At 39.6% G+C, this 15,633-nt stretch overlaps 1 protein-coding gene across 1 annotated transcript; it reads right to left on the bottom strand.

Annotated features, from left to right (window-relative positions):
- Nucleotides 1-731: 731 nt before the first annotated feature.
- UBE2N (ubiquitin-conjugating enzyme E2N) lies at nt 732-13,058 on the bottom strand. Its single transcript, XM_006871808.1, has 7 exons — nt 13,010-13,058; nt 9,828-9,859; nt 7,510-7,586; nt 7,256-7,343; nt 4,945-5,191; nt 4,628-4,768; nt 732-1,465 (listed from the first exon to the last, which is right to left on the bottom strand). Exons 1-7 carry the CDS (start codon nt 13,056-13,058, stop codon nt 1,425-1,427), a joined length of 675 nt encoding a protein of 224 aa, XP_006871870.1. The 3' UTR covers nt 732-1,424.
- Nucleotides 13,059-15,633: the final 2,575 nt, after the last annotated feature.

Raw genomic sequence — 15,633 nt, forward strand, 5'->3', positions numbered from 1 at the left:
TTGTAGGACAGGAGGATAAACTGTCAATAAAAACAAAGAAATTTAAGTATCAAATTAAAGGATAAACGGAGTTCCCATAACAAATACTGGAGGGGTGAAAGCAAGAATCACTAGTGGAAGATCTGATACCCTCAAAGAAAGAATCCTTTCTGATGAAACCTAACTGCAAGCTGCCTGCTAGAGATTTCTGTATCAATCTAGAAAGAAGATGGATTATGCCTCTGTAAACCCAAATGATTATCAGCAGATCAATGTTTCCTAGTAACACATACCAATGGTCTTACACAAAGTTTTCAGACAAGCGACTAAGAAAAAGTTCATAACCCAAATGTGGCACAGCATGTGAAAGTCCAATATACTGATCAAAACTGGGGGTTTTTTGCTGTGACTCTCGGTACAGTAATTCTCAAACATTGTGGCAAGACACCAATGATCGTTTAGCTGGTAAGACAACTTAAGCACATTTACAAATTTCTAAGCAGAAAATAATGTCAGATACTGATGTTTTCAGCATGCTCAGGGCCAGTTTATAAATACTCCATTCAGTAATAATGTAAAACATATTTGTTCCAGCAAAAAGACAATGACAAAATCTACTTTTTGCCATTCAACCTGTCAGATGGTGAAGATCAAGACAGCATGTTCTATCAGAGTTTTAATTTTTAAATACGATTGTCACATTAGGAAAGTGAAATAAACACAGTAAAATAAACTGTACAAAGGCAAAGTAGAATAACAAAAAATATTTTACTAAAACATAAGATTTACAGAAGTTTCCAGACAAGCCATACAAAATGGTCACAAGCTTTTTCTTGGAGGAAGGATTCTACACGTAACAGCGAAGTCACAATGTTATTAGTGAGGGCTGTGATGTTTGTTTAATGTTCCCATTTTGGTGTTGAAACAATCAAGCTTGTCCATCTACATCGTCTAAATAAAGTTAGACTTGGCTAGAGGGTATATTCTAAAGAACAACTGGTTAGCTGCTTTTAACCAATGCAATTAGATCACCATAAAAAGGGGGAAAGGAGCCCATAAATTTAAAATTAAACTACCTCCCCCCTCAAACAAAAAAGTAAAAGAAAACACCCACACCCCTGCAGCTAACCCTGACAACTACCTTCATTCACAGTGCTTTATACTTAAACCATGATGGGGGAGAAATGCATAAAAGCAGAGAGGAACCACTGCTTTTAAACATTTAACAACAATCCAGATGATACTTCTAGCCTCTGCTCATGCTTTACAACAGTGAATCAGGACAAGACAGATTTGCTAATGTGCATTTAATCACCAAAGGACTGAACATGTCTGGGCTTTTATTCTGTAATGTTTCTAAGACTGTGTCCATTAAATGCAAACAAAAAAAAGAAGAAGTCTTGGCAGAACAGGAGAAGTGATGCACACTTGGTGATCAAATCGATTTAAATATTATTCATGGCATATAGCCTAGTCCATGCTCTAGCTGTAGACAAAAACAAACAGGCAATTATTATTTGACTTAGTTCAATGCTACTTTCCAAACTCTATAAACAGCAAACACTGTTAAGTTAATTATGGAAATGTCATGCTGCAATTTCTCTCATTTATGCTATTTTCTATTAATTGGATTCAGGCTGAAAGATTTTCCATTTGTCTAGCAACCACAAAACTACAATAAAATTCAGACATTCTACAAAGTACAACGTAACACTCCCTACTAATTTTGTTAAAATTTGTAGCAGGAAGAAGCTTGTTGACTCTAAACTCTAGCAACTGATGCATAATCAAATAGATCTTAAGAATGACAAAATCAGTACAAGAGTTCAAAGTGTTCAAGCAGCTTTACATAAGAGGGTAAGTCAAAAAGTATTACTATGAAATCACAGAAATTTTATATTAAATAAAATATCAACATGGAAAGCTGTTTCTCAGCATGCCCACCATCTAGATCTATATACTACCAATGGTATTGTTTCCACTTCTCTAAACCTTTAAACAAATAATTCTGTGCTATTGGTTTACATCACATCAAAACGGCAGCTTGGGCTCAAATTGTGTTCCTATTCAAAGTTCTTTGAGTTTGTTAAACAAAAAGAAGCCTGAAAGGACACTATCAGGGCTGAAGAGTGGACAAAGGTTTCCCACTTAAATTCTCATAAGACAGTCCTTGCCACCCTTAAAGAATGTAATGCCATGAAGGGGGGAAAAAATTCCTCAGTGCAACTTTCCTAGCCTTTTCCCATGAATGCAGTTTTCTTAAAATTTCTTCATAACCACTCATCTTTGTCCTGTGTCCTTTGAAAAAACTCTATACTTCTTTGGAATCTCAAAGCAGTCAGCATAACTTTGTAAGATGGCCTCTGTGCCTTGGATTTAACTGGCCCTACAGATTCTCTCTAAAGTTGCCACTGTGACTGGACCTTACTACCGAACTAACTGATGAATGCAAGACTCATCCCTAGTTACCATCTGTCACATAAAATCATCTTTATTAGCTCAAATCTGCTTCAAAAAACTGATGTAAAATCAGGTCTTTGACCTATCTGATCTTTGCAATGTTTTTGGCATCCAATGAGACAAAAGCTTGCTGCCAACTTCAACTGCCATCACATCAACGGTAATTCTATAGCATGCCACCAGCTTCTTGACTTCAAAGCACAATTTTCATTCATCGAGATCGACGGTCTTCCTTCTCTTGGCTCATCTTTGAAACTGAGTCTCCCCAACTTTCTTTGGAGTCCTGCTGCAGCACTGTGGGTTAATGCGCTGGTCCTGAAGAGTGGGTTTGAACCATGAGGTCAGGGGTTCAAGCTCACTAGCTACTTCTCAGAAACCCTATACAGGGTCACTATGAGTCAACTCAATGGCACAAACAACAACAACAAAACCCATCTTTAAAAAGCTGAGCCACTTAAAAACTCTTATGTTTTGTGGCATTCCTGTAAACTTGTTACGAAGCTTCGATGATCTGGGAAGATGTTCGCCTGAGTTTTGTTTAAAAATTTGACATAAGCCCTGACCTCAAAATTATTACTTTTTTATGGCACAAAAAAGTATCTAAAGGTCCCTGGGACCATCAAGGGAGAAGAGCGGAGTGCAGGACCTTACCCAGAGAAGCAGTGACGCCAGAGATGGAAGCAGAGAAAATGACATGAAGAGATGGAGCAGCTGGGGCCTTTAGACCCTGGGGGGTGGGGCACAGGCTTGTAGGGTATATACACTTTGGTTGGTTGGTTGATGATGCATGGAGGGGATTGTAACCATGACAATGAAATGATATACGATAGGATGAATGTAAAACTAAATGTTTTCCCATGTAAACTATCACATAATTCACAATAAAACATTTTTTTAAGTATCTAAGTTTTTTCCCCTTCTTTTTTTCATAAAGGCAAAAATGAGACAAAGACTAGTATATTCATTCATTCCAGCGATCACAGTGACATTTTAAGCATACTTTGTTGGGAATAAACCCAGCTATGTACTGGAACCCTCATAGAAATACTTTTGACTTACCCTTGTATTGCTAGACAAATGACCTGAGTCAGTGAGTACCTGTTAAATCAGGTATAGTTTATACAAAAGTCCAGAAAGATCTAATTAGAGGTTACCTAAATATGGGGGTCATGTAGCTTGAATACCTTTTGTTAAGAGATATTTCAAAGCTATAGACAGGATCTGATTTTTTTTTTTTTTTTAATACTTTTGCTTTCTTACTAAGACCTTTAAAAAAAGGCAAACATACACTTTTATGATTTGGACCTTTGCTTATGGATACAGTTGTTCAAAATTCTAACCTTAATGGAAGGATTCTCCATATCAAAGAACAAGCTTGTTTCCTCAGTGCACTGGGGGTTGATAAGGATGGGCAATTTAGACACAGGCTATCAAAAGTGGGGGGCTATAAAGGCATGAAGTGGCTGTCCTACAAGCTTTCATGAATGTGCTTACTTTCAAAATGAGAGGAGTTAAGGTATAATCCCTACTGAATCTTTTTCCTCTTTTAGCAGGTATCAGGGAGTGGGGGATGATGGTGATAGGATTTTATGATTCAAATGTGAGTAACTGTTAGCAGCACTGACTGTGATCATCACAACTGTAATTGCAGAAGATGTGCAACTGAAAGGGAGAGTAGTTATCTTTCGTTTCAGGACCAGACGATCCCAGGACCATCCAGAAGGAAGAGCATGAGTGTTAACACAGAGCCGGCCACAACAGAGATGGTGGCAGAAGCGATGGCATGGAGAGATAAGAGCAGCTACGGACGGACTCTTGGTCCATGGGCTGAGTAAGGCTGTGTGTGCCTGCTGACAAGAGGCTGGCTTGTAGAATATGCTCTTTGGACATTTAGATTACTATATATTTTTTGTTTTCTATGTGTCAATCAAAGATTTTTGCCTTGTTCATTTATGAAATATAAGATGTAAAAGGGAAACCACAGGGAGGAAATAGGGAGGGGATTACAATTGAGATGAAACAAAGCATATAATTTGTTGAATGTAAAGTTAATAATCTTGTCTGTTAACCTTCACTCAATTCACAAAAAGTTAAAAAAAATTAAAAAGCAAACACATTTTTTTACAAAGGTAATACAAATTTGTTTTTAAATGCAAAACTGCTGTGAAGGAGAATAAATGTTAAATACCTGTTTCTATGGCTTGGGCTTCGTTGGTCTTCCACTGCTCGGCTACATCATTTGCTAATGGATCATCTGGATTCGGAGCACTTAACAAAGCCTGGATGGATAGCAGAACTGTGCGGATCTGCAGTGCTGGGGACCACTTATCTATGAAAGCAACAGGCAGTGTGATAAAGAACAACGAAGACACAGCCCCAGAACTACTGCGCTTCCCTCCCACAAACCTCTGTGGTCTTTGTAAGATTACAAAGATTTCACATTCTAAATATGGAATGTTAAGAGAAAAGAAACCTTAATAACATAATGACAAAGATAACACTTACCTTTTAAAATATCTAAACATATTCTTCCCAACTTGTCTACATTAGGGTGATAAATTTTGGTCATGAAACGTACTTTAGGAGCTGCCATTGGGTATTCTTCTGGAAGGAATAGTTCAAGTTTAAAAGTCCCTCCCTCAAAGGGGGAATCCTGGGGGCCAGCAATGACCACATGAAAATACCGGGCGTTGCTCTCATCTGGTTCTGCTTTAATGCCAGGAACTGGTTCTGCCAGCAAACGCTGGGTTTCCTACAACAGAAAAACATAACCATCTATGAAACACGTGGACTTTCCACCAGACACCACATTAAAATGAGAAAGTTCATCTCTTGGATTTGGACACACCAGAACCTCCCCAGTGGTGTGGTAGAGATAGGCACTAGGCTGCTAACAGCAAGGTCAGCTGTACAAACAGGGTGGCTCTGAGTCAACTGACTCAACAGCAAAAAATGCAGTCTTCAATGAAAAGAACATTTAAATAATCAGAACTGGCTGAAAGCAACTGCAAAAGGAAACTGATGACCTATCAAATACACTCTAAATACAAATATCTACAAATATATTGATAATAAGATCATGGCAACAAATATTAAGTTTATAATCAAGCTTAAAAAAAAAAAAAGAGAAAACAGTAACATTACCACAAAGCTAATGCAACTCTACCAAAACCAAACTATTTAAAATAAGTACTCAAAGCAACTGAAAATTGCCCCTATGAAAAAGACAATGGAATAAAGAAATCCCTAGGCTCCTGAACCAAACCCACTGCTTTGAGTCATTCTGACTCACAGCGACCCTATACACAGTTTGTTGTTGTTAAGTGCCATATGACAAACTGAAAAGACAGGTGGTAGTTGAAGACTGCAGTATCTAGTAACTTCTAATAAATAACTTGTATGGTTATAAATCGGGCTGCTAACCCCAAGGTCGGCAGTTCGAAACTACCAACTGTTCTGCGGGAGAAAGATGAGGCTTTCTGCTCCCATAAAGATTTACAGCCTCGGAAACCCTGTACAGGGTCGCTGTGAGCCGGGCACAGACTCCATTGTACTTAACAACAACGTGTATAAACTAGCTGAAATTGCTTGGTAGACTGTTGCTTGCTAAAGATACAAAGTTTGAGAAAAAGTAAAAATAACTAGACTGGAAGGGAAAATGAAAGGGCTAAGAAACTATGTATCCCTTTGGGATTAAATGGTCAAAGGAGGAGAATATAGTCACTGAAGCCAGTGACTCTGTTCTCAAGAAGTTCCATTTTAAAGGTCTTTAATGAGGAAGCTAATTTCACATAATAATAACTTACACATACCCATGATCAAGAAGATGGCGCAGGACTGGGCAAGGTTTCCTGCTGTTATAGCCAACCACAACATTTCACATTAGAGAGGTAAATCTGGATTCAGCTAGGCAACTTAATTTGTACCCAATAGAGACAAACCTCAGAACAACTGAATTTAATCCCTATTTTAAAAGAATCTATTTACCTCAAAACCCTTCTAAAATTTAGTCTTTTGAAGATTTCAAGGCCCGCTAGCACTAAAACTGGCTGAACATTTTATTATCATTATCATTAGATATATTATTATTATCATTAGAATGGGATAATTCTTATTACTATGTTGTTGTTAAGTACCATGGAGTCGATTCCAACTCATAATGACCCTGCATAGGATTTCCGAGGTTGCAAATCTTTACAGGAGAAGAAAGCCTCATCTTGAGGTTAGCAGGCCGATTTGTAATCACTACACTACCAGAGCTTATTACTATATGTCTCCTTATATTGATTGGAAAGTCCACTTTTGTAATGTTCTTTAAGCTTGTCAGTTCAACATTTAGTATTCCATGCTGAGGGGAGGGTATTACTGACATCTAAGTCAGTATTGGCATCTAACTCAGTAATTGAGCAAAAAGAAATTTGTTGCTAATGACACCTGTTTGTTAGCCTATTTTTTCCACATTTGCTCATTAATATTTAATAAAATGACATTAATCCCACTCCCAATCTGAAAACTCCAGTCAACATTCTAATCAGTTTTAGTTCTGATAAAGACAAAAAAAAAAAAAAACCTTGAAACATTTCACTCACTGACGGTAACTTCATCAAGCACTGGTAACTTTACAGTAAACTAATCAGCATTATTTGAAAACTGTGAATAAAAAGGTACTGCACACACACACGGCAATTAACAACAACAACAAGCCTTTCTTCCAAGTGTGTAAGTCTGTAAACTCTGCTGAAACCTGCTCAGCATCCTAACACACAAGCCTCCACAGACACGTGGGTGTGGCAGTGATTGAGATGCACTGACTCACAATCGAATCCTGGTCTCCTGCATGGAAGGTGAAGGTTCTACCACTGAGCCACCAGTGTCTGAACACAAGGGTAGCCTTAATCGCAGAGCTGATGAACAAGATGAACAGTCTTAAGAGAACCAGCTAGAGTTCTATTATTTCAGAAGATTCTTTCTTGTAATATTGAGCCAAAAGAGGAAGATACCCAGACAACCTCAATTTTAATGTAACATTTTCAATAAGTATAGATTTAGATACCCAGACCACAATAATACCGGGTGTCAACAGTCACTCTTGAAGTAACACGTGCTCTGCTTACAATTGTAGACAACTTTGTAGACAGCTTGAGTTTCTGAAACAATACAAGAACACACTGAAAGAGTATGAATACTGGACCTATGAATCTGTACTGACTCAATAGCACTTAACAACATTAGTAATCTAAAACAGCAATATGAGATTATGTAAATTTGCATCTAAACCAAAACAACAGATTAAAAAGTCCTTAAAATACCCTTAGAAGAACTGATCAAATGCTCTACGTTCTGGTGTGGCACTGTGGTTGATAAAGCCCTGCAAGGTCAGTCTGAAACACAAGGTCGGGGGTTCAAATTTACCAGCTTCTCCTTGGAAATCCTATGGTGGTGTGCCATGGAGTCGGTTCCAACTCATAGCGACCCTGAACAGAGTTTCCGAGGCTGTATATCTTTACGGGAGCAGAAAGCCTCATCTTTCTCCCGTGGAACAGCTAGTAGTTTCGAACTGCTGACCTTGTAGGTAGCAGTCTGACTCATAACCACTACACTACCAGAACTCCACTGGAAACCCTATACAGGGTCGCTATTAGTCGAAACCGACTCCTGGGCACTTAACAACAACAACAAGACAACTAAGAATTGTGAGCACCCGTACTTCAAGAGTGACTATTATCAAAATAATACTTAAAATTCAGAATTGACAAAGATAAAAAGCAATGCTAACACGAGGAGGCTTCAAAAAATTCATGAAATTTTTCATTTTCTTTTCATTCCAATTTCCTGCAAACTTTTTGAAGCCCCCTCCTATTTGGTGTTGTTGAGGAAGCTGGTTCTAACATACCTGTAAAGCTGGGAATATAAACTGAGACAAGCTTTAACATTCTACTTCTTGGAATTTGTACTAAGAAACAAAAATCACACCATAGCTGATAGCAGAAAGATGCTATAAGTAACATTAAGTGTAATGTGCAATACCGTAGAAGAATATTCATTGTATATATGAAACAATATAATCTTTCAAGTAAGTGCTGTGCTAAACTTTCAGGGTGATAGAATGTATAATCTGTCAAAACTCAGTGTGCACATAGAAATGTTGCTGTTGTCAAATGCTGTCAAGTTGATTCCAATTCAGAGTGACCCCGTGTAGGGTTTTCAAGGAGTGGCTGGTGGGTTTGAACTGCAGACCTTGCAGTTAGCAATCCAGTACTTATCCTACAGTACGACACCAGGTAAATTCTATCGCAATAGTTGACTTGGAAAAAAAAAAAGTGTATGTGGATCTTGAACTCACTTAAGACAGGAGCTGGGTCTTAATAGGTGTCGAGAGGGATCTTTATTGGAGTGCTAGTGTTGTTAATTCACTGGACTGCAAAGTCATTTTGAACCGCAAGGTTGGTGGTTCAAGCTTACCAGCTGCTCCTCAGAAGCCCTGTACAGGGTCGCTATGGGTTGGAACCAACTTAACAGCACTTTTCAAAAAGTGTGACATTGTAGGATAAGCACTAGGCTGCTAGCTGAAAAGCTGGCAGTTCAAACCCATTAGCCTCTCCTCCTCGGAATTCCTATACAGGGTTGCTATGAGTCTCATAAGCAACAACAGTTTGTTGGGATTTGGAGGAAGGAGCTAAACTGTTTGGCCAGACATAGAAATCAGAGAAGTAGAGCAACCAATGCAGGAGGGAAAAGTGGAGAAACACCAAGAACCAAAGAGCTGACTGTGTGTGCCCACCCAAACCTCTAATATGTCTTCAGCAAAATCAGCAAATTTGCAAAACGCTTAGAATAAGTGAATGCTTTCCATGTAAACTGTTGGAAGGGCTGAACAGCACATCTGAGTACGTAAACGCCCATAACCACAGGCAAAAGGAGATCTCATGACCTCAAAAACAGCAAAACAGTTGCCATCAAGTCAATTTTGACTCATGGTGGCCTCAGGTACATCAGAGTGGAACTATACGCCATTGGGTTTTCAGTGGCTAGATTTTGGGAAGTAAACCACCAGCTCTTTCTTCAGAGGTGCCTTGGTAGACTCAAACCTCTACCTTTTAAGTAAGCACCTAAGCACAATAACTTGTGTACCCCCCAGGAACTCCCATGACCTTCAAAGACTTGATAATTGGCCAAAACCCTACAGAGAGCACTGAACTTTCAATGGGCTAATGAATTGGAAAGCTAAATAATTTAGCTAGGACTCCAAAATGCAGGGATTGACAACTGGATTAATTGTTGTTTTTAAATGCCATTGAATCAGTTCCAATTTACAGTGACCCTGTATAGGGTTGTATATAAAATTACCAAGGTTGTAAATCTCAGGAACAGAAAACCTCCAAACTTACTAGTATGTTCACATATGTTGCTGCATTTATTCCTAAAAACAAGCCCAAAAATATTTTATTAAAATGTGCATAGAAACCTATCAAGTGGCAAAACATACACTACAAGCCTACTCTAGGATCAAGGGTCTTTTTACACTTTACCAAAGCTAGAAACTAATCCTTAGCATCCCACAGTGCTTCACACTTATCCTCTCATGTTTGGTAAATGACAAAGAATTGTAACTGAAGTGTGTTATAAAGCTAAACACAGAGACTATATCTCTTAATCTGTTCTGTCAGTATATGAAGAAATGTCTTTGGAGCTAAGGCAGGGAAAAGGGTAAGCTCCTGCAGCACTATTTGCACCATCTCCTTCCCCTACTTATGCACTCTGGTCTCTTTGGCATTTTTCCTCTCTAATCCGCCTTCCTTCCCTAGCAGTCTAGAGGCTGAGGTAAATTAATCTTGTCTTTCCTGAGATTTGAGACTTTCCCCGATGAAGTGGAATAAAAGGATCACTGTTGGAATAATGGCATGCTCTAGTTTTTTTTTTTTTTGGGGGGGGGGGCTTCAAAAAATTCATGGGAAAATTCCATGATATTTCAATTCCATTTTTGTCACAAACTTTTTGAAGCACCCTTATAATATGCTACAAAATCATCTGTTGTTGTTGTTAGGTGCCGTAAAATCATGAAAACCTGTATATGGTTTCCAAGGAGTGAGTGGTTGGTGGGTTTGAACCATCAACCTTAGAAGTCCAGTGCTTATCCTACCATTTACAAAACTATCAAAATGTATGGCTATTGTTTCTTAACACGTGCGCACACACACACAATCTAGTTCTGTACATTTCTCTTTAATCCTTCCCGCAAAGAATTCTGAGCTCTTTAATATATACCACATCAATAAGGGAGGTAGGACATCCTTGATGGACTCAAATTGTGTTCCTTTTCAATGTTCTTTGAGTTTGGTAAACAAAAGGAAGCCTGAAGTGGAAAACTCTTAGGGCAGTAGGGTGGATGGGGTTAAGGTGTCCTATGAAATTCTCACTGGACAGCCTCAAAGAATGAGCCCTAAAATGAGCAAGTACAAAATCGTAATGGAAAAAAAACTTTTCTGGCCTTTTCCTTACAAATGCAGTTTTCAATTTTCCTAACACTTCTTCCAAATAACCAATCTCCCTGTGACTGTCCGCTGTCCTTTGAGGAAAATCAAGATACCCCTTGATGATCCACCAAAATAGCCATAACCTTCTGTGCTGAACTCTCTCTGCTTCGAATTCAACTAGCAGAGCAGAATTCCCTCAGAAGTAAATGTTTTAATTGTCCCTATTTTTGAAGCCACCCTAACAAAACTCAACTTAACATACTGCCACTGAGTTGATTCCAATTCATTGCAACCCTGTTTAGTGCTTCCGACGCTATAAATCTTTATGGGCCCAGAAAGTCTCATCTTTCTCCCATGGAAGCGCTGGTGGATTTGAACTGCCAACTTACGGTTAGAATTCCAGTGCGTACCAGGGTTCTACCCTAACGAAACTAAGACAAGTTTTATTACTGACAGAACTTGTCTGCAGTCAATGATAGCAGAGCTATATATGTTTAAGCATGTTTTGCTTGGAATAAACTCAAGCATGCATGGAGCTCTGGTAGCAATACTTTTTGATTGATCTTTATATAATGCTTACTTTAAAAAAAAAAAAAAAGAGAGCTCTCTTTTTAAAAAAAAAAAAGAGAGAGAAAGTCAAACAGAGTGAGAGAGTAGGCTATAGTGTAATAACACCTATTGTTGTTGTTAAGTGCTATCAAGTCGGTTCTGAACCACAGCGATCCTGTAGAGGGTTTCTGAGGAGCAGCTGGGAGAACCACTGACCCTGCAGTCCAAACCGACTTTGCAGTCCAGAGTATTAAACCCACAGCACCACACCAGGACTCCTAACAACACTTAAGTTGTTGTTGTGAAGTGCCGTCGAGTACGTAAAGAGCCCTAAAATTCTGCAGGGCTGAAATCAAGCCAATGATTATCACAATTCAAAGGCTTCTTGCCTTTCCCAATCTACATGGGCTGGGCTAGACAGCTAGGTAGTTCTCTATCCTTAAACTTCTGCACTGGAAAATCAATGTGCCAGTTATGAAGTAATTGCCTCGCACTCTAAACTCACCCTTCTATACTCTTGTGATACTGAAACTAGGACTCTACACAAGAGTTCTGCTTTACCAGGAGAGGTGCTAAAGAGAAGGGATTTGATACTTCCTTTTTAATTCTTGTTGTCTTCTTGGCCACTCCAAACCCCTGGGAGCATCACATCACCTAACAACTTGCCAGCAAGTTTATCCAACTAGAAGCTATCCAACACTGAGAGACAAGCCAGACTGTCTTCAGAGGTCCCAGACAAAGCACCTTCTTCCAAGTTTCTAAGGTTTATTAATTTTCTTTCTATGCGGTAGCTGTGTTTCCTGTAGTTACTACCACCATTTCAGTTATCTGCTGGCACAATGGTTGGCAGTTGAAATACACCAGAGATGCGCTAGGAGAAAAGCCCTAGTGGTCTGTTCCCACAAAGATTTTCAACCTAGAAAATCCTACGTGACAGTTCTACTCTGTCCTATGTTGTTGTTGTTGTTAAGTGCCATCGAGTCGGTTCCGACCCATAGCAACCCTGTACAGGGTTTCCAAGGGTGTAAATCTTTACGGGAGCAGAAAGCCTCATCTTTCTCCCGTGGAGCGGCTGGTAGTTTCGAACCGCTGACCTTAAGGTTCGCAGCCCAATTCGTAACCACTACGCTACCAGAGCCTGCTATTAGCCATAATCAACTGGACAGCACCTAACAAGTAACAATTATGTACATGTGGCAGTTCCCACATGTTCACATAATTGCCAGGGTAAGGTCTGACCCAGCTGACTGCACATCAACCTGCCCCTCTTGCCCTCCACCCAGTGATGGATAGAAAAGACAGCTGGGAAGTCAAAGGGTAGTTCTGCCAGTTAAGGAAATTCCCACCCCTAGTGAGTAGTACCATGAGCATTTGAGCTCCCCAGATGTCTGGAAACCCTTTCACTTGACATGAGCAGAAGCCACAAATGTCCATTTCCAATAACCAGAAGCCATGAAATTTGGGATTCAAAGGTGGTTTACCTGTGTCAACCTGTTTCATAGACTTAAGGACCAACCCTTAACCAAGTCAAATTCACTCTGCCTCACCTTTCAAGAAAATGGACCTCACTGGGATACCCTGTTCAAAATAAGCCATGCCGAAGTATGAAATGACCCAAAGGGAATTTAATAATCAAATGTGGAAAGATATTTGTGGTAGATAAATCTCTCAACCAGCATACAAACATCTCCCCAACCACGTGTTTTTATCAGAGTCTGACCGAAAATTAGGGATCAAACAATTTTACACATAATTTAGGCAAAATATGGCATTAATATAGAATTCATTCAATATATGAAAGTAAAATGAATCTATCAGAAAAGGTAACCTGAAAGACTAAAGATTAAAAAAGAAAACAATCTCTGGGGTCCTTTCTGCAACAGGGTATGATGATCCATTGCGCAATCTTTCTCATATCCATTATAAAGCTTTTCCACAGAAATGTGATAACAAGACGACACAATACTGCACAATATTTCTGTTGTTCCAATTTTTTCAAGACACTTGTTTTCAAACAGCAGTTGTACGATTAACTAGGATCTAAAATGGAGAGAAAGGAGCTCTGGTAGAGTAGTGGTTACAAATCGGGCTGCTAACCTCAAGATCAGCAGTTTGAAACTACCAGCCATTCCATGGGACAAAGATGAAGCTTTCTGCTCCCATAAAGATTTACAGCCTCAGAAACCCTGTACAGGGTCGCTATGAGTCGGAACCGACTCCACGGCACATAACAACAACAAAATGGAGAGAATAAACAAGATATGTAAAACACACATAGTTTTATGATTGTTGTTTCTCTTAAGTGCCTGCAAATTTTTAGAGCAGAAAGTCTCATCATCTCCCTCAGAGCGCCAGGTGGACTCTAACAGGTGACCTTGAAGTCCACTATCCAGTGACTACAGAGCCACCACGCTCCCAATTTCTTAACTTGGGATATTTAGACTTTGAATGTGGCAATTATTTGGGGCTTTAAAAAAATAATCTTCTTTTATGCTTAAATGAATGTTAAGTGCTGTCAAGTTGGTTCCAACCCATAATGACCCTGTATAGGGTTTCCGAGGAACAGCTTGGTGAGCTTGAACTGCTGACCTAGCAGTTCAAACAGCTTTGCAGTCTGGCGCATTAACCCACAGCGCCACAGCAGGACCCCAAAAAGAATGTTAGTGTGCTTCTATGTTACCCCTCCCCTCCCACCCCTCCTCTGCTCCAGTCCACATATTTGTGCTCACCTTACAAATCAAATTACTTGAATTAAACAATTCTCTGTAAATCAGATAACACTATAATGAGGTGGCTGAAATATACTAGAACCAAAAATTCACACTGGTTTTCTTTTACATTTACTGTAATCAATAGAGCAACTCACTATAATCAGTATAAAGAACATAGTAGACATTCACAGCTAATATTTATCATTTATCACTGAAAAGTAATGCTTAAAAGATTATCACTCATTGCTCATAATTTCCTTGGGCTGATGATCCAACTCAAGAAATAAAGTAGCACTAAAATAGACTCCTGATATGGCGCTGTGGGCTAATGCACAGGACTGCAAAGTCGGTTTGAACCTCAAGGTCACTGGTTCAAGCTCACCAGTCACTCCTTGGAAACCCTATACAGGGTTGCTATGGGACGGAACCGACTCGGCAGCACTTAACAACAATGTATGGTGTGGAGTCTTGGTGTGGTGCTGTGGGATAAAGCAGTAGACTGCTAGGTCAATTTCAACCACAAGGTCAGCAGTTCAAACTCAACAGCTGCTCCTTGAAAACCCTACACAGGGTCGCTATGAGTCAGAAACAAACCTGACAGGACACAACCACAATGGTGCTCAAAACCTTGACCTGGGAGCTACAAATATTTTATTTTTATAATGGAGTCCTGGTGGGGCACTGCAGATAATGCACCAGACTGCAAGGTCAGTTTGAGCCACAAGATCAGTGGTTCAAACCCACCACTCACCCCTCAGAAATCCTATACAGGATCGCTATGCATCAGAATCAACTCAACACAGCACTTAACAACAACAATGGTTACAAAGATCTTGCATTAAAATTAATGATAAAAGTAAATTAGGTGGAGCCTCTGCATTACATAAGACCATAGGTAGAATCCTGAACCCCATCCAGAATCTTCTGAGGTGGGAAATTTCCACTTGTAAGGACAAGCAGATCAGCTTGGAGCAGCTTGAAGAACAGAAGATATTTCTTGAAAGAAAGAGCAGCAAGAAAAATACAAAATAATAATGGCAGTCCAACTGACTAATACAAGAACAAGCATGTTGCTCGACCAGGAGACATCAAGGCAAGTGGTCGGGTCCCCTTAGGGCAAATCCCCTTCCAAGACTAAGACTCAATGGGAATACATGCTCTGATTGGTGACCACTTCATCACAGATAAGGGGTAGAACAGTGAGGGAAAAAACAGCAATGAAGCTGCGAGCTAAGCCCTACAATGTTCAACAGACTTCTGTGAACCCCGTTGGAGACCTGGTTGGCCAGCAGTGTGGCAAGACCTGAGGACTCTTGGGCCCAGAGTCAGTGACATAGTCACAGAGGACTAGAGTGGAGAGTCCAGCTGATAAGAAGAGGGCACATGTACAAGGACAACTGCACCTGCAGATTATACCTACTTGACCTGGCTTCAAAGACTGGATGATCAGAGCTCAACTA

This window comes from Chrysochloris asiatica, unplaced genomic scaffold, assembly GCF_000296735.1.
Source record: "Chrysochloris asiatica unplaced genomic scaffold, ChrAsi1.0 scaffold00174, whole genome shotgun sequence".
NCBI lineage: Eukaryota > Metazoa > Chordata > Mammalia > Afrosoricida > Chrysochloridae > Chrysochloris > Chrysochloris asiatica.